Source organism: Dreissena polymorpha, chromosome 2, assembly GCF_020536995.1.
Source record: "Dreissena polymorpha isolate Duluth1 chromosome 2, UMN_Dpol_1.0, whole genome shotgun sequence".
NCBI classification, from domain to species: Eukaryota; Metazoa; Mollusca; class Bivalvia; order Myida; family Dreissenidae; genus Dreissena; species Dreissena polymorpha.
In genome coordinates this window covers 117,860,763-117,885,614 of record NC_068356.1, presented here as the reverse complement: position 1 = coordinate 117,885,614, position 24,852 = coordinate 117,860,763, and the positions used below count along the sequence as shown (strand labels likewise).

Sequence of the window (24,852 nt, the reverse complement as noted above, 5' to 3'; positions counted from 1 at the left end):
CCTATTCAGCGGTACATATTTTGTTATGAAAACGAAAAGGCAAAAAAGTGTTCTTCATACACAGATTCGACAGATAGTTTAATAGAAACATTATATTTCAGGGCAAATGACAGTACGTAATTGTAGCATATAGGCCATCTGTGTCATGATACTGAAATTTATATTGATATTTTGAGTGGTTTCAAAGAAAATGCACTTAAACCTCGTTGTACGAGATTGCACCAAGGTTGTGTAACATGAAGCGAAAATACGTAGATCTACTGCACGTCAGGAGTTTAAGTGCGTGTTAGAAAAACAATATCAGAGTGAGTCAGTTTTCTGCTGATAATCGCGTTTCAATGTGTGATTATTATTTTAAATCCTCACAAAAAAAACTCATATGTGACGGTACACATTTTGAACAATGTATCGAAACGAAAAGCAAAAAGATTCTCATAAAGGCTTTATTTTCGATCAAAAACTAGTATGTTTGTCAAAAAGCATCAACAAAAAGAATAAAAAGTTGGAATAATCGATTGTAAGCTCTCTAAGTTGAAATCATAGTCAAAATTTGATCCCAATATCTGCATGGTTTGTGATAAATTTACATTTAAACTTTCTCGCAAATACTCATCTATCTGTGTACTTTACTGTGAATGGACGTTCGATATTATTGCACTTGATGACCTCGCTGTACTGGGTGTAATTTTCTCGTGCGCTGTGGTTAGATATTGATGAAGTATTGGATTGGAAATTTTAGCGTGTGAAATTTTTATACAGCAAAAAGTTGTACTAGCGAGATATTGTGATTTGAAAAATACTCCACTGCACTGTTGCGTTTAAAAATTGATCATAGTACATTTCGCAAAAATTCATAAAAGTTCATATCAAATAACAGCTGTTAGGTATGGACTCATTTTTCACACACACAATTTGTTTTGTCGAGATGAAGAATTGCGAATGAGCAAAATACTCATTAAACGTATAAGGCTTGAATTTTCACCAAGTGCATAAGCTTTGTCGAAAATTGTGAAACGTATCGAGTACTTGAGTTAAATATTCTCTGCGTACTTTTGTTGTAACATTCGATGTTTTGTATTCGAGTAGTATCAGGGCAACATTTGGTATATGAATAACGAAATCGGGTCGCCTGTTCTGAATTGTTACTTCGTGCTTATGTACAATTTACAGTCGTCGCGTAATGTGGGAAATGTCTTTCTGAAGTACTGACCTAATTCGCTAACGTACGTTGATCAAAATCTTTCAAACATGCAAACTTGTCCAGCGCTTTCTTAAGTATGAATGTCTACATCGACCACGCGTAAATTTGCTATTCATCTGTAATCAAGGACTTTTGTATGTAAGCACTATGCTTTGTCTATATAGTAAAAAGCACCAGCCGTCGGGTATTTAAGGCGACCCGGACCGGTATGGTCATCATTCTTGATTTGAGACTCCAAGAGAGAACATTGACTCGAAATCATGCCGAAATACGCAAACCGACTGCCAAAGTTCGAGGACACAGACGCTGCTAGTGGTAGTAGCGAAACGACTGGCAAGGGAAAGCGACATGCTACAAAGCCATACACTCGACCAGAACAATCGGCGTCAATTGATCTAAAGTCGTTCGGCTATCAACTGAACAGACTTGGAAGTCAGGTTACAGCGTTCGTTAACAGCAGCGACTTCGCTATGTCTAAAGAAGGTCGCGAGTCTGCAAGAAAAATGGTATCGTGTATTCAAAAGGCTTCATCTTATCAGCGAGAAGCGAGCGAACATTTGGTTGATGATCAAGAGCGTTTCTTCGAGGATGAGTGGTCTAAACGCGAACGCGCGCTAAAAGAGCAACATGAACTCGAAACGATAGGATAATAGCGCAAGCTCCTATTTGAAAAAAGAGCAGGCTTGGATTCGCTTAGAACAAAACTTCAAGAAGAAAAAGAGATGAGGTATCGAGATTGAAAACGTGTACCATATGCTACGATGAGGAAAAAAAACAGTACCTTGACAAAGGGTGGCACACTTTTTGTGAAAACTGCTGCCTGATGATGTTCGATGGAGACTGCGCTATGTGTCGAGCTGACGTTACTGGCTGGGTGCGAATGCTTTTCACTGATTGATGTTTTGACTGTATTCATATGTTGTTGTTTGTTGTTAATAAATGTTGAAATGCATATGATGTGTATGTTGTTAGTCGAGCAGGTTAGATATAGTTTGATTGTATAGTGGAATAACGTTGAGCTTACGAACAATGTCGTATCGAATTGCGATGGATCAAAATACTTGATCAGACAATATCTGACATTACGCTCATTTCTATGCATGAACGAGGAAACTTGCATACAGCGTCACAATTTCATATTCACGTTGACCTTGATCATATTGTGGAATCTAGCATCTTGTTGCATCAACATTTTCGCAATGTGCAGCAAAATAAAAAACAAATAATATAACTCAAAATTTTACGATAAAAGCCAGTTTTGACAAAACTCAATCATTCTCGTGTGATTAGCAAAGCGACATGGCTCCAAACAACTTACAAATTACTGGTGTTCAGTTAGGTGATGAAACTCATCATTGAATTCAACATCCAGTGAGATCATACAAAAGAATCCAATTTTGTACTCACTTCTCACAATGAGTGACGAAGAATTTAACACAGAATATCGATGAGCGAGAAAACGATGCAGCTGCTAATTTCAAGGCTCAGTCATCACAGCACAGTTCCAACGAATCAACAAGTTCGACTAGTACAAAGACTTCGAATAAACGCAAGCTATGGCTAATTTGACGATCAAAGTACAAAAGACATAAAGACTCACGAAATGCAAAAATAGACGCTATTACAACTCAAAATAAGAAGACTGACTTTGTAGATGAGTATTTAAAAAAACAACAGTTAATAAAATCGTCGCACGGCAAAGCTCAGATAAGAATCAACAATCTCAAAAAAGTATTGATGATGCTAAAATCTGAAGAAAGTACCATTGACAATCAAGCCAAAACTCTTTCCTTGGACATGCGACAACGCCATATTTCGAAAGTTATTGAAAGTATATCTAGCGAATTACAGGAGGTGGCGAAATCGACTCGTGCAGAGTTTGTAAAATGAAGACAATCCACCAACAATTATAAGCAAGACGTGCGGGCACGGATTCTGCGTATGAACTGCATAGTTAAGTATTTTGAATACGTTTACAACAAAAATTCTGGGCAATTGATTTGTCTGAAATGCAAACATCAATATGATAAGAATGCAACATGTCAAATTGGTTCTCGCTATGGCATTGTTGGTTGATACATATAATGAATAAAATGTATAGAACCTTACAACGTGTTTTGTTTTACATGATTGATGCTTGTAAAAATTGTTACCGTATATGCTTATACAGCTACAAGGTCATGTTTACCTTGAGCAATTGTTCGAACTTGACTTCACATCAACAAACGTTATTATGCAACAATTGGCTTTCTTTGCAACTTCAAGGTCATGTTAACCTAATAAAAATTGGAAATGAAAGTCTCATCAACAAACATATTGATTCTTTCTGCTTTTTGATAACAAGAAGGTCATCAAACCTTCACAAACATTGACACTGAAACAAGAGTGTAGATGCACTAGATGCTTTGTAGAGAGAGGAACGTCGATGTCATTTTGCATCAGACCTGTTATGAGGGCTGTGTACTTAAATTCTCATACTTCTTCTACAGATATGAATCTGAACCAATAACTGACTTGTGGTTGTACTTGCTAGCTTACACATTCACAAACATTGACACTGAAACAAGACAGCAGATGCACTTAGATCACATGAATTTGTAGACAGAGGAATGTCAAGGTCATTTTGTATCAGGCTGTTATGTAGGCCGTGTACTTAAATTCTCATACTTTCTTCTATAGATATGAATCTGAACCACGAATTGGATTGTGGTTTGTGCTTGCTAACTCGCACACACTGTGATTCTCAGACTCATATCAGAGCTAGGACTTGAACCTAGATTTCCTTCTGCGAGAGAAGCGTTCTTCCTTGAACCACTCTGATTAAATGAACTGATTACACTGCACACATAACACACCACATGAGTTTTGTGGCCAGACATGAATGTGCTGACAGAAAACATGCTTTCAAAAGTGGCTTTAATAGTTTTTTTTTCATCATTTGATCATACCGGTTCTGTTGGATGTGTACTACTCTGTGAAATGTTATAGACATAAATACAAAAATCTGAAACAAGAGTGCAGATACACTCAGATGCTTTATAGACAAGGGATGTCAGGTCATTTTGCCATCAGGCTGTTATGTAGGCCAAGAACTCAAATTTGCATATATTATCCCATACTATGAATAAAAAGAAATCTGAACCAAGAGTTGGAATGTGGTTGTACTTGCTAGCTTACACATTCACAAACATTGACACTGAAACAAGACAGCAGATGCACTTGGATTACATGAATTTGTAGACAGATGAATGTCAAGGTCATTTTGTATCAAGCTGTTATGTAGGCCGTGTACTAATTTCCATGATACTGATCATTACTGCACAACAAACACACACCACACAATGAGTTTGATGGCCAGACATGAATGTTCTGACAAAAAAGCCTGCTTTCAAAATTGCAGTTAAATACTTTTTTCTCATCATTGCATCATACCTGTTATGTGGGCTGAATACTAAAATTTTCATATATTTGTCTATAGTTATGAAATCTGAAGCAAGAGTGCAGATGCACTTAGATTCTTTGAAGACAGATGAATGTCAAGGGATGATAACAGTAAACAAAATATTGCAAATGAAAGCTCTAATCAACAGAACCAGATTCCTTACCGTTGGGTTCTTGGGTACTACAAGGTCATAATAAGCTCCATGAATATTGAAACTAAAACAAGAGTGCAGATGCACTTAGATGCTTTGTAGACAAGAGAATGTAAAGGTCATTTTGCAACAGACTTGTTATGTAAATGTAGGCTATATGTCCTTAAATTTTCATATTTTCTTCTTAAGATATGAATCTGAACCAAGAATTGGATTGTGGTTATGCTTGCTAGCTCACACACACTGTAAGATGTGCTTGGAATGGCAATCTCTTTTTGTATCAGACCAGTTATGACAGCCATGTATAAAAATTCTCATATTCTAATCCATATAGATGAATAAAACAAATCTGAACCAAAAATTGACTTGTGGTTTGTACTTGCTAGCTCACACACAATGTAAGATTCTTTGCAATGTCAAGGTCATTTTGCATTGAACTTGTTATGCAGGCTGTGTTACTAAAATGCTCATATACTCTACTATAGTCATTAAAACAAAAAACCATCTGAACCAAGACATGGCTTGTGGATGTGCTTGCTAGCTCACACACAAACTCATATCAGAACTAGGGCTTGAACCTAGATTTCCTTCTGCGAGAGAAGGCGTTCTTCATTGAACCAAAATTGCTTTTATATACTTTTTCTCATCATTTGCATTATACCTGTTATGTGGGCTGAATACTAAATTTTCATATATTTGTCTATAGTCATTAATACACAAAAAATCTGAACCAGAATTGGCTTGTGGCTTTCAAGCTCACACCCATAATAACCTTCACCAATATTGACACTGAAACAAGACAGCAGATGCACTTAGATACCATGTAGACAGTTGAATGTCAAGGTCATTTCGCATAAGGTTGTTATGTAAGCCAAGTACTTAAATTTTCATATATCATACTACCTATGAATAAAAAGAAATCTGAAAACAAAAATTGGCTTGTGTTGTGCTTGCAAGGTCACACACACACTGTAATATGCGCTCGGAATGCAATCTCTTTTTGTACCAGACCAGTTATGTAAGCCGAGTATCAAAATTATTGTATTCTTAATCATATAGACGACTAAAACAAATCTGCACAAAAATTGACTTGTGGTTGTGCTTGCTAGCAGTAATAGGCTCTCGGAATGGCAATCTCTTTTTGAACCAGACCAGTTATGTAAGCCGAGTATGAAAATTCTCATCTTCTTATTCATATAGACAATAAAACAAATCTGAACAAAAAATTGGCTTGTGGTTGTGCTTGCAAGGTCACACACACACTGTAATATGCGCTCGGAATGGCAATCTCTTTTTGTACCAGACCATGTTATGTAAGCCGAGTATCAAATTATTGTATTCTTAATCATATAGACGACTAAAACAAATCTGCACAAAAAATTGACTTGTGGTTGTGCTTGCTAGCAGTAATAGGCTCTCGGAATGGCAATCTCTTTTGAACCAGACCAGTTATGTAAGCGAGTATGAAAATTCTCATCTTCTTATTCATATAGACAAATAAAACAAATCTGAACAAAAAAATTGGCTTGTGGTTGTGCTTGCAAGGTCACACACACACTGTAATATGCGCTCGGAATGGCAATCTCTTTTTGTACCAGACCAGTTATGTAAGCCGAGTATCAAAATTATTGTATTCTTAATCATATAGACGACTAAAACAATCTGCACAAAAATTGACTTGTGGTTGTGCTTGCTAGCTCAAGCAGACACTTGTAAATTGCATTCAGTGATTTCTCAAATCATATCAGAGCTAGGACTTGAACCTAGATCTCCTTCTGCAAGAGAAGGCGTTCTTCCTTGAACCACTCTGAGAATATGAACTGAACATCACTTCACACATAACACACACAATGAGTTTTGTGGCCAGACATAAATGTGCTGACAAAAAACCATGCTTTCAAAATAACCTGTATATACTTTTTTTCTCATCATTTGCATCAGAAATCTTATGAGAGCCATGTATAAAAAATTCTCATATTCTTATCCATATGCATGAATAAACCAAATCTGAACCAAAACATGGCTTGTGGTTGTGCTCGCTAGCTCAAGCAAACACTGTATGATGCGCTCAGTGAATCACAGTATCACGGCACAACAAACACACACAATGAGTTTTGTGGCCAGACATAAATGTGCTGACAAAAAACCATATTTTTCTAAAAAGCATTTATATACTTTTTTCTAAGCATTTGAATGAGACCAGTTATGAGAGCCATGTATCAAAATGTTCAAATATTCTCTTATGGACCTCAATAAAACAAATCTGAACCAAAACATGGCTTGTGGATGTGCTTGCTAGCTCATACCCATAATTACCTTCACACATATTTTGCACTGAAACAAGAATGCAGATGCTTATGAATCTGAACCAAGAATTGGCTTGTGGTTGTGCTTGCTAGCTCACACACACTGTAAAATGTATTTGAATGAAATCTGGTAAACAGACATTCTCATGCCTGCAAAATAGCAAAAGTTTCCACTTTTGTGTAAATACCTTTTTTGCATCATTCTCAACCATAGCCGGTTATGTGGGATTTATATCAAAATTCTAAAATATACCTTACATGGGAACTGATCAGAAAAAAGACCTGAAACAGAATAACATATGCAGTTAGTTTTTTTGTAGAGAGAAAAATGTTTGAAAAGAAAGTGAACACATGTTCTTTTGTAATTCATACAGTGTATCACAATTTCAAATTCTGATTCAAGATGAAATATTCTACACTGTCAGTCAACATGATAAAATATTTGTGTGCAATACAGTTTCTGTACTGATACACATGCAAATTTTCCATTTTTTGTGTTAATACCTTTTTTTGAACTTTGTACACCATAACCTGTTATGAAGGGTTTGCTTCTTGATATTTAAATATCTATACTATAGGTACTCTAACCAAGACAAACTTCCTATGGGGTTTGCTGTTGATACACATATTTGTGTCAACTTGAATGAAAGATTGTTGTGGCCAAAAATTCACATGTTGGCAAAAAGCAGAATTTGCATTTTGGTGTGTATATAGATTTTTTTGCAGTTTTAGACATCAAATATTTTTGTGAAGAATACTTTGAAATGGACAATTATGCATTCTATGGATAAAATATGAAAAGTGAGCCTACATAGAAATATGAAAACAAATCAGTGCACATGTTTTCTCACATAAACTGTCATAAATGTTCAACCTATGACATGAGATGAAATATTCAGTCACGGTGTTAGCAGCACTCGGTAAAAGTATATACTAAGTGTTCATTCATTGTAGAAATCAACTTTGTATGGCAGAGTTTGATGTTTACAAATAACCTACAGTCAAAAAGGTCTGATGCAGATAAAAAACAAAACAACACATATCAAGTTCCAAACTGCCTTCTTAAACACAAAACAGAAGTGGTCACAATAATCTGAATTGCAAAAACGCCTTTTGTTAAGAGCATTTAACTTTGGTACAAAAATCTACACAATATGATTTATCATGTACTTCATTTTTCTTTGTTTACATTTGAGATGTGTTGACATTTCAACAATACACGGTTTTGTCTATCATGAAACAAAAAAATATATTTTGGTGGTACTTACTTGTAATCGTAATCATGTTTTGACAGAATTCATCGTTTCTTGAACTCTCAATCCAAGAAAGAAAGCCTGAAAATGCCTCACATACATGTATCGATACTGTACATAGAACAACACCCATTTTCGGAAGGTTCGGATGAAACTCATATCTTTGAACGTTGTATTTTTCCAAAAAGCAAAGTAAACTACAAACTTTTTGTCAAGCAGGAAGTAAAACTATCTTTTCTAGAACTAATGACACCGCATATTCCGCAAAATTCGGCTTGTTGATAAAAATACTCGTCGATGAAAACATAAAACACTTTGTTTACATATAATTGGGCGATTGTCGACTTTGTGAAATTTCATGTTTTGGGGAAGGGACATGCATTTCGAGTTTTATGCTGTTGAGTTGAATAACGGCATACTATAAAAGGGCGAATTGATCGTGTTTGAATCATTTCGATTTTTGAAACTGAACGAACAACACGCATAATGAGTGACAGAAAAGCTTGCGAGCAATGGATGTCAAGTGTGGAGAAAAGTGGCAGTTTCCAGGCATGGTTAGAGAGGCAGAATAAGCATCGTGAGAATGAGTCATCAGCTGGAAACAACAAAGCAGCTTGTAATAGATGGATTAAGAGCATGGGCGAAATGCTGCCAACTGTTTACGACACTACGTTAGTGATTGTGTGTCATACGTGCAAAAACTTTTTTTCGATGGTGAACTTTTGCCGTAGATGCGAGGCCCTCAGCTGTGTGTCATGTACGCGGATCGACGATCGCTGCGAATGGTGTGGCGAAATTCAGGGTTACGGCCAAACAGAGGAGTGAGGCTTTTGCATCTGTGATGGACTGATCGAGTGGACTATGTGGGCTGATCTAGTGGACTATGTAAACTGTTGTACGTTGTTGTTGCGAAAGATTGAATGTTTGAAATATTGATTGTTGCAGAATAAAATCGTTTGAAACTACATATACATAGTTGTTTGTATTTGCTTTGATTAGAGTTGGATAATATAGTTTGAGAAAACATACGACACTGGGTTATATCAATAACTAACGCAATAGCGAAATCAAACATTCGTGCACACAATAGTACTTGTTTTTCAACTCTGCGTTTGGTAGTTGCATGAATAAGTATATGTTACTACAAGAATAAGAACAAAACGAATTGAACGGTTCATGATATTTATTTACAACACGATCATACAAAACCTACTCATGTGTTTATCAACAGTCTTGTTCCTGGACCCACCATTCGCAAAAACTGGCAATTCGGTGAATGTTTATGGTGTTCCAAGAAAGCATCGTCTGTGGATTTCCAATGATACAACACAATGCCACAACGAAAACATTTGCAACGATCGTGTTGTCCCAAGTAGTACAACCCGCACGAAGCAAGCTGGTATTTGTTTGGCTGTATTTGGGGCGACCAATGCTCAAAGTTTTCAGTCTATCGATATAGTTGTCCATGTAAATACTTGTTCGATACATGCACACAGCGTCGGTATCATCCATGATATGATATGATATTATATTACACATGCAATTGGTTATTTCAACATCTTTATACATTTTTTGTCTCAAAAATACTCTTGGTCAAACGTTACGAGTTTTGTTCTCTTGGCTTTTGAGCTCAACAAAATCCCATTAATGGTTTGAAGTCGTTTTGTGGGATCTTGGTGTGTCCAGCACAAATCATATTTCGGATTGATCAGAATAACCTCAATATCGACATAGTACACAATTTCCGTATCTGTCGCTTTCCAACATTGATCTCGCGTCGAAAATGTAAACTTCACATCTGGATAGAGATCCATGATGTACATTTCGACAGCTTTGTTCCACTTTTCAATATTCAAACGCAACATATGTCGAAAAAATCCCAAATCTTTGAGTTCAACGGCTAGCATTGTTTTGTGTGACGTGTACTAAGTCAAATTACTGCTATATAACATTTTTCTACAAAACAAACAAACACCTGTGAACGTTTCAACAATTTTATTCAATACTTTGAACATGTACAATTGACAGGCACGCAGCGACAGGTCCAGCATCGGTTTAGTCTGTTAATTTGTCTCTGCGTCATTTTGCCCACGCTGAGAAAGAATGGAGGACGTTTCGCCACCGCAATTTCGGCATCCCAGTCCTCAGTTTTTGGAGTGACGGTTTCTGAAACAGAACAAGCAAAAGTTAGTTACAGCATTCAACGTTTACAATCAAACCTCCAACACTAACATATGAAATTCTTAACAACATACTTTTTATCTCAGACAGCCTAATCTCCATATCCCAGTCCTCAGTTTTTGGAACCCGGAATGTAGTTGCTGGCACAGACATGTTATCGCTTTGAAGGTTAGATCAAGAATGATTTGATCTACCAGTCATGTAGCGCCTTTTATTTGCAGCGACTCTTTGACAACCACTAACCCAAAGCTGTTGTTACTTGTTTCAGTATACAGAATATTTAGGTTTTTGTTGGCCGTATTGTATTCACAAGAAACGAAGTTGTACTTTGATTGCATCAAACGCTCAATTTCCTCACGAAGTGTCGCCGAGTCATCTTGCTGCGAGACCTCAAGAATGCTTCTCATGCGAAATGAGTCAAGTTGTTTGTTCCAAAAATCAGTAGTGCATTTGGGTACGAGTGTTTGACCATAACGTTTGATTAGACACGAAGCCAGTTTGTCATGCGTATTCTTTGAAAATGTTAGTACTCCAATCATACTTAAGGCTTGTGTCAAGTAATAGCTCGTAGCTGCCATATCTTTGGTACATGTTCTTGAAAAATAAAGGTGACACTGATGAACCTCATTGCCGTAGTTATCTTCGTAATCGGTTTGTTCGCAAAGCAGAAAATCAGACCCATTGCTTTGAGAACCAGTAAACCTGAGCTTCACAAACTGTATGTATTCAGGTTTAGATATATGAATGACAACTTGTTTCTAGGTCTGTTTGTGTGAAATCAACAGGCAAAACATGTTTTTCGTTGATAACAATGTAACACGATGAATCAAAATCAAAGTTTTGATTAATGTGTGTTGCTAACAACTCGGGTTGGTTTGATTTGATGAGTGCATGCAATTTGCTTTCGCCTTTCCGTTCGATGCAACGAGCCATATCTGTTTTCAAAACCTACTTTTTCAAGCTTATACCACTAACTTTGTAACATGACGGGTTGTATATAAAGCCATGCAACTTATTCAATGCGTCTCATTTACAATTTGACAACCGAAGCGACAACATGTTCGTCCAAACATTGTGCGAAAAATTCATTCGCGAGAAAAGAAATTTCAATGCGAATGGTCACCAGAAGAAGTACATGTTTAGCGTTACATGTCCTTTCACAGATGTCGAGGGACTGCGTTTTACGTCGATAACGAACAGTCCGTATGACTACTTGAACTACAAGCCAACGCTGGACCATGTGTTTCTCGATGAACCGACACTAGCTGCGTTTGAACGATATGTTGACTTGATGTTTTCTGTTGCCGATGAAAAGATTGATATGTGCTACTTCAAAATATTGAAAAATGTAATACCAGTACATTTCGCAACTCTATACGAGCGCATTAAACAGGGTAGATACATGCAGTCATCTCCAACCGAAAACTACAGACTGCCAATATGCATAATACCAGTGTTGGAGTTGCATGGAATCGAGGAGTTCAGCAAAGTTTATTCTGTGAAATCGACTTGTCTTTCTTTGGAAAGGACTCAGATACGATTGAAGCTGAACACCTACTTTCGAGCAGTCATGACATTACTCGATTGTACGGAAAACGATATCGTGGAAATATTGGTGAAAAAAGGAGTGCTACCGAGTAAAAACTTTCAGCTTGTCAGTACACAGAAAGAGCTCACAATAGGTCTGAAAATTGTGAGAAGCTGTGGTGAAATATACGAAGCGTTGCAAACTGGCATCGAAATGAGAGAGATGAATGCTAACGTATACTCACTGCAACCAAATATGGATATCCAAATACAAATTTGTGTCAGGCGTTAGAGGTTTTGTTTGTGATGCATCCTTTGTACCGCAAGCACATCAACAGTCTTCACATTGAAACGGAGCTGATCGATGGGGGAAAAGGTAGACTAGTCAATGCTATTCCTAATCGCAAACGCAAATTTGTTGAAGATCCAAAGGATCAGTCGAGTCTCCCCAAAAAGATGCTTTGCAAAACACAAGAACAAACATGGAATGACTTGCCTTGTTCTGATAAGAAGGCGTGTTCGGAGCAAAACGAGATAATCAGTATGCCGGTCGATTTGGCAGTCGTGAAAGAAGAAATCGTGGAAACGTTCACCCCAGAACAAGAGGTACAAGAAAACCCGATGCCCGTAAGCGATATGTTGCCCGAAGAAGACCCATGTAAAGTTTACTTCATCAATCAGTGTCAAAACGAAGAACACGAAGATATGCTCTCTCAAGCGGTTAGAACATGCATTCCCAACATTCACATCCCACCGAACTTTGTCGCATTTTGTGTGTCGAAGGAATTGCTGACAAACGGCCTCGTTTTGTACATTCCTGCAGATTTTGTGTTGTAGTCTGTTGTGTGCAAATTTTTTGTTATATAGCTATTTCATGTGTTTTGTTAGATGAATGAAATAAAAACCAGCTATGTTGCGATTCATACTATTTGTCTTGTTTGTGTCTCTATGTAGCTGTAACGATAACTGCTTCAAGAAATCGCCAGAGCGCGATCTGGGTATATACAATGGTGCATTCTCGATCGTTTCCTATGATGATGCGCTAGACAAGTTACGCAAAATTGTATATATTCCTGAGAGAATGTACACAACGCAATATGATATTCTCGAGGCCATACGAAAAGTCATAAATCAAAATTTGGGCGTGAAAGACAATTATTTGACAATTGATAATCACAGGGACAGGTTTTGTTTCCAAATCAAAGGCAAACTCTTTTTGATTTTGACCCCGAATATAGGTAGGATGCTAGCTACCGATTCTCTATGGCGATTCTTGGTACCAGACAATACATCTAATCATGTTGCAGACATCGAAAAACGCAGTAGCGATAATGATTCCGTTACATCGACAGTTTCAAACGAAATTGACACACACACAAACAGCGAAATGGAAAACACAACGCTTGCTTATATCCCCAACAATGGTTCGACAACCACAAAGGTTAACAAAAAAAGCACGCAAGCAACACTGAGAGTTGCACACGAAAATACCACTAAAACATTAAGTAAAAAACATAACACATCAGTTGTCAATGCCCTTAGCGATGGTTCAACAACCACAAAGGTTGAAGAAAATAGCGATCTTGGCACATCGATAGTTGCAAACGAAACTAGCACACAACAAAACTACAGTAAAATCCATAACATAACGAGTGGTAATATCACAAATAATGGCTCAACAACCACAAAGGCTAACGAAAATAGCGAAACAGGATCTGTCCTTGTTATAATCGAAGTTGTGTTTTGCATTCTAGCCGTGTTTGCAATCGTTCTTGGACTTATAGGATTTGTGTATAACGTTATAAAAAAAACACAGGAACTAAAATAAATATAAAACACACTTATACAAACGGATCTTGTCATTCTTGATGTTCTAAGCCAACCATGCGGTCGTTTATCATTTTGTGTTTTTTCATTGTTGTCCGCGCAGACACAACAGTTCAAAGCGTTTCTTCAACAACCACATCGAGAGTTGCAAACAAAACTAGCACACAACAGAACTACAGTGAAATCGATAACATAACGAGTGGTAATATCACCACCAATGGCTCAACAACCACAAAGGCTAACGAACATGGCGAAAAAGGATCTGTCGACGTTGTGTTTTGCATTCTAGTCGTGTTTGCAATCGTTTTTGGAATAATAGGATTTATGTCGTACGTAATAAAAAGATCATAAGAACTAAAATAAATATAAAACACACTTAAACAAACGGATCTTGTCATTCTTGATGTTCTGAGCCAAGCATGCGGGCGTTTATCATTTTGTGTTTTTTCATTGTTGTCCGCGCAGACACAACAGTTCAAAGCGTTTCTTCTTACGGTTTACAAAACTGTTATTGCAATGTGTGTGATCCGACTAAAAGTATTGGTAAAATATATGATGGATCTTGCTACTTTATCAGTATTGAGCAACAGTTCAAAGTTGGAAACCAGTTTTCAACGAACGTCAATGTACGTAAAACTGTAAACAGCACCGACTATAATGCATACGATGTGGTCATTTTTGGACATAAAAACATTCATCTAAAAACGGTTTTCACTCAAGTAAGCAACGAATTTATTTTAAACAACATCCAAGGTTCTATCAAGATAGCGCTGTTCAACAACAAAGATAGGCCTGCTCAATGCGTTCATTTGTTCAAACGAAAATATTTGGGCATTTCATGCGAAACGGCTAACGTAGCGCTGTTAAAAGCGGATCGAGGAGAGTTTGTGACTGTGTCACCTTTCAATCCGCGTGCGTACAAGACATGTTCATTTGACGAAAACGCAGCAGCGTCGATCACATCACCTAAAACTTGTTTCGTGGTGAATGAAGATGGCCAGTGCTTACCAGCAGTGCTGCAAACAGAAGAAGAGTTGCAAAACGCTTTTGACTATCTGATTAACAGAACGCACGACCCGAAGGTGAATGCAATATCTCAAAATTTGATGTTCAAAATTGACAGTCTGAACGAAACGCTCGAATTAAACGATTACGCGATAGTTTATTCGCGAGTGTCATATGATGAGAACAATACGTGCTTGTATATCGACGTGAATGAAAAATCTATTTCGTATGAAGATTGTACAACAAAACGAACTCTGTGTCAGATTAGAATTCCTGGTATGGGACTGGATTCACCGAGTGACGATGATTCCAAAATAAACAGCTTTTGGGTCTTATTTATTGCACTAACATTTGTGGTTGTTTCTTTGGTTATAGTTATAGTTATTGCGTATGTGTTGCAAGGATTTCAATCTAGACGTTTACAAACTACTACAACAGTTCAAATAACAAGCGCCTAACTCGAGTATAAAACCATTCACGCAAAGTCAGTAGTTGTCATAACGTAAAAAAATGTTCAGCTGTGAGTTTGTGGCTGCGATGGTAGCAAATTACTTGGAATGCAAGCAGTTTGAGGACTCAAATGACACTCTTTGTGACATCGTCGAATGTGTGATTTTGCTTGTAAATAGCACTGTTACGATGCATGTTCTTACAAAAGATGAACTGACCATAGCTTGTTTTGATGAAGACTATTTCGCCGAGTTGCTTGAACAAAAGCTGAACAATGGTTTGAGCTGGGATGTGTTTGTGACAGCATTTGTTTTGTTTGCGGCCGTCGTACGTGAAATATCGAATTACAACGCTGAAGGCTTCTACCACCTGAATAAACTACAGAACGTGTTCCGTAAATATAGACTTACTGACTGGGTTGCAAATCAACCTGGTAAATGGACATCGTTTGTACAGTATTGTAAGCGAGTTTGTTGAATAAAAAGTAGAAAACAGACAAATTTGTGTTAAGTTGTTTTATTCAGTATCGCATACACATTCAACTTCACTTTCTATAGATGTCGATATGTTCGAAGCCAAATTTTCGAATAATTCATACTCATCGATAATGTCTTTGAGACCAATCATATCGATGATTTCTTTGCACATATCAGAACCATTGGTTTTAAGCAAACCGTGTTTCTTCTCAACCACGCCATCGCGGTCAAAAATGTTGAAATATAGTTTTGTATCGTCTGGTCTGTCCATAACAAGCATCAAGTCGTCCTCGTCGTCATCTTCACCCAATCTTACATACACATTCAAATGAACTGTTAGTCCAAAGCATGTGATTTTGATCTGATAATCGAACTCGGGTTGAGGTTCATAGTCAGGAGAAAAAAATGCATATGGTTCAAATGTTTCAGATTTTGACATGCGAAACAATTTCACCCTAGGCTCTTCTGTGGATATTATGCTCATATGCTTTGATATGATGTCCCACAACTTATTCGCAGCAGATTGAGATTTGATTTTCCATTTTCTTTTCTGTATACGTTTCTGCTCTGGTGTTTTCGAACGAGCATTGAAGCATATGCTTTGATAGTTTTCCATGCTCTGAAATGTGACCAATGTGGCAACGTTAAAAGCCAAAGTGAAATGGTTTGTGATATAGATCGTTACAAAATTTGCATATAAAAGCTCTGCACAAAAAGTAAGCTTCATTTCATTTGTTGATGTTTGCGACTATATTTCTTGGCATTTTGCTTATTCGATTCATCATCGAAGAACGAAACCCCGATTTTTGGGATCGCAAAACGACTAAACTTGACAACAACAAGAAGCCATGATCGGTGTTACAATGCTTGCGATGATCTGTATTCAAGACTTACGATGGTGGTTTTCTGTTAGAAAAATACGAAAAGAATGCATACAGGTTATGAAAGAACTTCGTGAACGCTTTCAAGCAAATAGTTGCTGTGATTGCAAAGACTGCAAAAAACGTATGGCTCAACTTCACCTGGAAAAAGAACAAGCAGTGAAAGACTCGCGTACTTGTATAATTTGCTGCAATGAAGAGAAAACCTTTGCCGTAACACCATGCATGCACCTTTTCTGCGTACACTGTTGCTGGCACATGCATATATATGGGAACAAATGCGCTGTTTGTAGATCTGAAATATTTGATTGGAAGCGGATTCATTGGACTGATTAGTGTTATGACTTTTAGTGCATGCTTGTGTGTGTATTTGTTTGAATAGTATCGTCAAATAAAATGTTGAAATGCATTTTATGTTTTGGTTGTTAGTTTGGTAGAGAAGATGCAAGTATATTGACGTTTTGGGTTTTATCTTCTTTCATGAAGAAAACAAACACACAAGTTTACTGTTTTTGCTCTTTATTTTCAACATACAACAAACAACATACAACATTTAGTTCATAACATTTTCTTCTCTGCGCTTTCGACTCAGACTACGACTGAACACTTTTGTAAAGCTTCTCTTTCTAGTTCTCGACCGCTTTTCATCGTTTTCGCTAGGTTCGTTGACAGACTTCGGTTGAAGGTTTTCCTTAGACTCGTTTTCTCTTCTGAGCAATTCGTTATCATACGCGGTTTTGTTGTGAAATGTAAGAAGTTGTGGAATGCGTTTAAGAAACATCACCACTTCTGTCATGCCTAGGTGCTCAGCGAGTTCGATCATGTTTACCAGACTAGAGATTGACTGCCAATCCGAGTAATCTAGCGTGAGACCGTTACATTGGTACTCAGACAGGTTCATGAGAATTTCAAACACGTTCATCAATTCTTGAACACTGTACTTCGGCTGAATCTTGACATGATTTGTCTTAACGTTAGTGAACATTTTCACAATTGCTGCTGGGTATGATTTTTGTTCTTTGCCCACATAAAATACAACCCTGTCTTTGCTTTGTTTAAGCGACTGAATGAGCTTTGAAGAGATTTCAATACCAATATCGTACTTCAGTTTAGTGAACAAGCGATTAGTGGCTTCGGTGTCAGTGACCCGTTTAATATCTTTAACGTTTATGGTTGACATGGTTGACATGGTTGTGTGTGGTTTGAGTGTTTCTATAGAAAAACTAACCTTAAATAGATTTTTATCGCAGTTTTCCAAACCGTAATTTGTGATTGTATAGACAGTTGAACATCCACAAAAAGTCATGTTTTTTCTTGAGCTGGGAATCACATCCTATAGTGTTAATCATAACAAGAAAAACATAAACTCCTAAAAGCGAATAAGGACAGAGTGAAGTGTTTCTCGAAGTTTTGTATGTATCGTAAATAAACTTTATGTATGTGGAATTGTTAACCGTACTTTCGTCAAACAGAGAGAAAAAATTGTAAGCTTTAAGTCGGTTGTATCCACAAATAGGATCGCCAAATACTGAATCAAAATGGCTTGTAATTTCGCTAGTTGTCAATTTTTTGAACAACGACATGCGTTCATCGTCTTTGAACTCATTGAGAACCATTGTGACACACGTTTGAATTCCACACCCGAGTTTTGAGTTCATTTCTACTAGCTTGCTTTCGAATATTCGTATTGGTTCTTCATATTCTGTTATGTATTGAAAAATGCATAGCGAGCATTCGTGGTGATGTCTAGAGTACATGGGTGAAAGCAAGTAGGTGTTTTGTGCTAACTGTTCGTCTTCGTCAACAATCAAAACCTCGTCGATATCCATTGATAAGGCAACAAATGTTTACAGTTCATTGATACAATTTATTTACAACATATACAAAAAATGTAACACACACAAGTCAACATAATCATACAATATTGCAACAACGTAGTCATTCGTCATCATCGCTCAATTCTAGATCACTGAGTATAGTCTTTTCCTTTTTCGGTTTCTTTGCAGCTTTCGTTTCACCAGATTTGCGCATTCTTTTAACAGCCAGACCGTTCATAATTTCCTTTTCATCATCGTTTAGCGTATCTGAGATTTCTGTATCGGAGATGTCGATATCGGCATATTTGCGTTTTTCCTCAACATTGGAAGATTTTATTCGCTCTATTAGCGCAAACATGTTTTCGTCTTCCCCAGAACCGAGTATTTTGTTAATCACATCAATTGGAATTCGATCGAAAACGTTAGAGCTCACAGTCTTCACAACATCGTTCTGCAGGTTTTTTGTTTTCTTGATGCCCTTTATCAGATTCTGCGTTCTTACTTTGAGGCTTTTGTACTGCGCTAGTTTGGCATCAATCTGTTTTAGTTTCTCTGAAAGTTCTTCTATCTTCAAATAATCGTTAGGCGACAAGAAGACACCTGACTCGACTTCAGACACCAAATTCCTTTTCACGCCGTGATTCAGTACAGTGTTCGCAAACTGCTGTATTCGTTCTCGGTTGTTCGTTTTTATAGCATAGCTCGAGGTCAACATTGCTTGTGCCATCGTAGAAAGTGATTGCGAGTGTGCTTATTTTGTTAACTGCAGCTATATATATACGCTTGAAAAATAATGCACGCCTTACTTGTTCATCATTGGCTTGAATAATCGAATGTAGTACGCCTCTTTGGCTTTACGCACGTGCTTGTCTCGCTCTGTCTCCAAAACGAATACAGTGTACCGTTCCTTAACATCGCACAAGTGTTTCCCACATTCTATCAAATGGTCAGTAGCTCGACACAAATGCTGCTCTGTTCGAATATGAGAGTTGTGTGTATGAATGCGTTTTCTCAGATTAATGGTCTCTCCAATGTACTCACCGCCGCAAGTGTTGCACTTCAGAACATATATAACATCTTTTGATTTACAAGTCAAGTTCTCTCCATCTTCAACAATGTATACAAAACCACAATTGAACTGAAAACTGTTTCCACTCTTTATTTGAGAACATAGAGTGCAGCGCTCACCGTTACATGGTTTAACTTTGTAGTCCATCAACAACTCGAAATAGTGAAATTATGACTGAAAATGTGTTTATACGCTTTTTGTTACTGAGACGTGAAGATCAGCTGGTACCGTGAAATTGATTCCGTGTTCCTGCATAGCACAAGTAATGTCAAAACACGAACAGTTTTGCGAATTTAGCTGACTGATATGTAGAGTTTTACTAACTTTTGTGAAACAAAACTCGATTGTCAAGTCGAATATGAACACGTTTTCGTCTCCAATATCGTCTAGTATGGTTTCAAAAATGCTCTCGAGCAGTTCATACGAAGACATTGTAAATTGTGACAAGATGCATTCATCAACATGGATCCAAAATTCTTGAATGTAACCCTGGCTCTCGCTTTCAATCGTATACATGTCCTCATACGAAGAAGTCATTGTGAGTTGTGACAAGAACGGATACAAACGCTTTGATATATGTTAACTGTTTACAACAGTATCGTTATGCCGAGCTATGCTGTGTAGTACAATTATGAAGCAAATAGCAGCTATCACAAGCACAATGAATCCACCAACACAAACAGCGACAGTTTCCCAAAACGTTAATTTTCTTAGTCCCGGTTCGTCATTCAATGTACTTTTACCCAACAAAACCTCGCAAATCGTGGGACTGTGTTTGCATTTTTCGATTGAAATGGTCTTTGATCGCATATCGACATACGTGCATTCTTGTCCACTGTTCGTCCTTTTGTTGTACACAATGAAGTATTCGCTTGTGACAGAACTGTCATCTATATTTTTTATTTGAAACTTTGCCTCACTCATATTGTGTGCCGTGTTCTGAGTAATGCTAACCAAATATGAAACAACCGTATTATCCAAATCGTAAACACTCGCTATACTTGAGTGCGAACAATTTGCATCAATCCGAAAACATTTGCCATTTTCCGCTTTCACAGCACCAATATCGCAGAACGTGAAATTAGCCAATTGTATTTGTGGTACGCGAATGAAATGACCATTTCTCGCTATAAGCACAGCATTCGTGCTCTCGGTACAATTCTCAATTTGATACGTATTTCTGAATAACGACATACAAATCTTATCAACAGTTGTGCCATCTTTGGTGCTGAAGACAGTAAGTCGATATGATGAAGCCTTTTTCGCGAGAATAACTTCGTTACTCACTTGTTTCACTATTTGACTTAGCATCGCACGTAAAGCATGATTACGTTCGTTGATAATCAAGAGTGTGTATTCACGAAACGGAGAAAAATGCGTATTAGAGGAAATCTTGAATGATGAATCCAAGTTGATGAAATAGCAACGATTGTTATGTACTTTACCGATTGTAGTAGAACGATTACATGTTATGCAGTAACAATTTTGCAATCCATACGTAGATACTTCTGCAACGGTCTGCTTGTTGTGCTTAATTCCCATTTTATGCTTGTTGATAGCATCTTGCATATTTTGAAATTGTTGGTTAACAATGTTATCGTTTTTAACTGGCAGACTAACGGTGAGTTTTGGCTTGGTAAGAGCATTTTGAATTTTGTGAGAAGTTTGGTTAACAACAGTATTTTTTTTAACTGTTGGACTTATCTTGTTTTTTGGCTTGTTGGTAGAAGTTTGAATATCGTAAAATTTTTGGCTAACGAAAGTATTGGCATTTTGAATATCGTGAACTTTTTGGCTTACGATAGGTTCAACGATAGGTTTGTTTGTTACTGACAGAACTTTAGTGTTTTTGAAAAAAAAGTCAGAAAAATCGATAATAGGTACATTTTCAGCGCTTTGCTTTTCATCCAAATTATCGTCAGAGTAATCCTCATCAAAGTTATCCTCGTCAGAGTAATCCTCGTCAGATTGATCAAAGTCGAACTTATCATCGATTTTTAAGCGGATCTCACTCATTTCTTGCTCTATTTGTGTAATTGTGTCTCGCAATTCTTTGGACTTAGAAGGGATTATTTCCAAACCTAGATCATATTCTTTGATATACTTGGCGACTGACAAATCATTCATTTTTCTCTTCAATAACGCATTTTTGATTCGTGTTAACGCATGATCCTGTTTCTCGGGACTAGCACCTTCTAAATTCACATCGCACCATGTTCCGAACGTTGTACACAGTTCAATATTAAATCTGATGAAGGCATGACCGTGCATCCCATTTGCACAAATTTCACTTCCATCATAGGTCAATGAAAAATTGTACGGAAACAAAGGTATCCAAGCGTGTGTGTAAATCTCAGTAAACACAGATTCTACAAACTCACTGATAGAGTACGTTTTCGGCTCAATTTGCAATCTAACTAAAAGACTTGGTAAGTCGTAAGTGATAAACATTGATCCCGCTACAAAACCATCAACTACACTGTATACCGGTTTTGAAAACGCTTTTTTCTTGTTCGGACATCTAGATAGACCTATGGATTTGCATTGTTGCTCATGACCTTCTAAACTAAACTCTGGGTTTTGCATCCATTTGTTGAAAAATTGTAAATTTTCTTTGACATCGTCGTATAATGACAAATACTCATAGGTTACGTTTATCAACACATAAAATAAACCATTCGTAACGTCAATCGGTGTATTATGTACATGCTTGAAACAAGACGGTTCATAAAAATTTGGTTTAGGACGTCCTAACGCATTTGTTTGTAAAACTATGGGACAAAACAGGGCAACTATATGCACGAACATATACATGACGAGTTTTTGATGCATTGTCATTTTGGAAAGTTCCTATATAAGTATTTTCAAACAACAAATTGAAGTTATTTGTCTTTCAGTCATTCACATGGATTACACCACAAATAGCATTCCTATGTGTCTGTGGACAGATTTCCAGCATGTAGAAATAAATACAAGAGAACATTTTGCACATCAATTCGAAACGTACGCAAGACTCAAAGCTTCTCTACAACCAACGAAGTTGATAATGTGTCTATTTGATGAAATTGTGGAATGTGTTTGCAGCAAAACAAACATAAGCAAAATCAAGATTCAACATGCGCTAATGGACTCTTGTACTTCAAGAAAAACCTTTTCAATTTGGTCGTTTCTGATCAAAGATGTGACAAAAGAAACTTTGAGAGTTCTTGCTACGAAAGCGAACCGGTGCAGATTCGATTTGATGTATAATTATACTCACGGTGGAAACTGGATATGTGGCGCAATAGATTTCCACGGTTCGGAGAAGTCAGAAGATATTATCCAAGCGATACTTGAAACAGAGAACGTTTTTGAAATGTTTAGTGCCAATGCGATGACAAAATTTACCCATCAAATTGTGTCACATCGTGATTGTTGAATAAAATGTATTGTATTATAGCTTGTGTTTTTGTGTTTATTTTTTGATACTTCTCGAAAAACAAACAATACGCAAAATCGTTTTAGGTTTTTTTATTAACACATACATGCACAATCGAACACAAAAGAACAAACATGCCATAACTGTCAATGCCTGAGTCTTACATCTTCTTTGTTCATTTTCAATATCCATGTTATGATTGCTTATATTCAAATGTTTTGAGTCGTAGCGTTATCGAAAATACACCTAAACTTCCTATACAAATACATGGATGTTGCCTCTCATATTCATCCATGTATTGAACGAATGCCTCATAGTCAGAAAAATAAATATACTCGGTCTCTTCATCCCATAGACGTTCAACCTGATTTTGTTTTTCATCATCGATGCCACTGATTTCGTCCGAATAAAAATTGGTTTCTTCTCTATATTGGTCGTCCAAAAACTGTTCTTCTATCATATCATCGATATCACGGCTTCTGCAAACCCAACACATTTTTCTATCATGTATCTCTGCATCTTGATCATTGGAACCCTTTTGAAATATGTGATTATCATCGTCGATTTCGCCCCGGTAATATTTTTGCTTTTGATAAAACTGTTCGTAAGATTCGAAAACCTGTTCTTCCAGTATATCGCCAGCATCATTAGTTCTGCAAACCCAACACATTTTTCTATCATGTTTCTTTACATCTTGATCATTGGAACCTTTTTGAGGTATGTAATTATCATCGTCGATTCTGTCCTGGTAATATGTTTGCTTTTGATCTCGTTTTGCATTGCGTATTTTTGTTCTTCGTTTCTTTTTCAGCCTGTTTTCAGCCTTTTTACGCTGCTTTTCAGTTTGTTTTTGATAAGATTTGTAGCGGGTACGAGTACAAGTCTTGTCAATTTTCGCCATTAGCAGCTCATCCAAATCACTATAATTATCGTATTCGTCATACTTTTGGTCATCTTTTGTTTGAAGACTTTCTACCGATTTATTTGAATATTTTTGGATATCATCGCTAGAATGAACATCTTGATCGCTTTCTGTTTCCACAATTCCATAATTATCTCTTTCATATTGCTTTTCAAACTCGTTTTCCAAGTACCTATCGCATAACTCATAGTCAAGAAATTCAAATTCAAAAGGACAAGCACGACCAAACCGTCGATGACTGAGTCTCACTATTTCTTCTTTGTTCATGTTCCAATCGAACACAAAAGGACAAGCGGGGCACAGCTGTCGATGCCTAACTCTCACATCTACTTTGTCCATGTTCCAAATGGAAATGTGCGCATTGCAAAACACGCATCTAACGCAATTAAAAATAGTGTCGGAGAAATTCTCTCTCGTGTCGGAGATGACACAAGGGTCGTAGATGAACCCTTGGCTAGCCAGGTCTTCCTTTGACACGCTGCGTTTGGATGGCCTGTCTTCAAAGGTTTGAAGTCTCTGGTCCATAGTTTGATAGCGACTGAAGGCTCGTGGTTCAGATTTTCTAAGCCTCGCAAAACGACTGTACACAGACATGTTTGCAAACAAACGTTCTTAGACTTACTAACTCCTATTTATACCATTTTTTTGTAATGACTTATGCGATACAACTCTCGTAGTACAATTAGTGTATATTGAAAACAAAATTAGCCCGGCAAAATTAGCGGGGGGGTCTTTTTTAAAACCCCACCCCCCTTATTAAACCGTCAGAACATTTTCCGGGCATATCATATAGCGCCGCATCCCGCACCAAAAATGCACACAAGAAAAAAGTGGCTGTGGAAATCATGTTTATGGGGGAAAAAGCTGGAGAACGAGCGATAACGTCATGCAAAAGAGAACAGCAAGATAGCCTAAGATCTCCCACA

At 37.2% G+C, this 24,852-nt stretch overlaps 1 protein-coding gene across 1 annotated transcript; it reads right to left on the bottom strand.

Moving 5' to 3' along the window:
* Window positions 1-10,351: 10,351 nt before the first annotated feature.
* On the bottom strand, window positions 10,352-24,736 carry LOC127868679 (uncharacterized). Its single transcript, XM_052410620.1, has 2 exons — window positions 22,846-24,736; window positions 10,352-10,519 (listed from the first exon to the last, which is right to left on the bottom strand). Exon 1 carries the CDS (start codon window positions 24,518-24,520, stop codon window positions 23,198-23,200), a length of 1,323 nt encoding a protein of 440 aa, XP_052266580.1. The 5' UTR covers window positions 24,521-24,736; the 3' UTR covers window positions 10,352-10,519; window positions 22,846-23,197.
* Window positions 24,737-24,852: the final 116 nt, after the last annotated feature.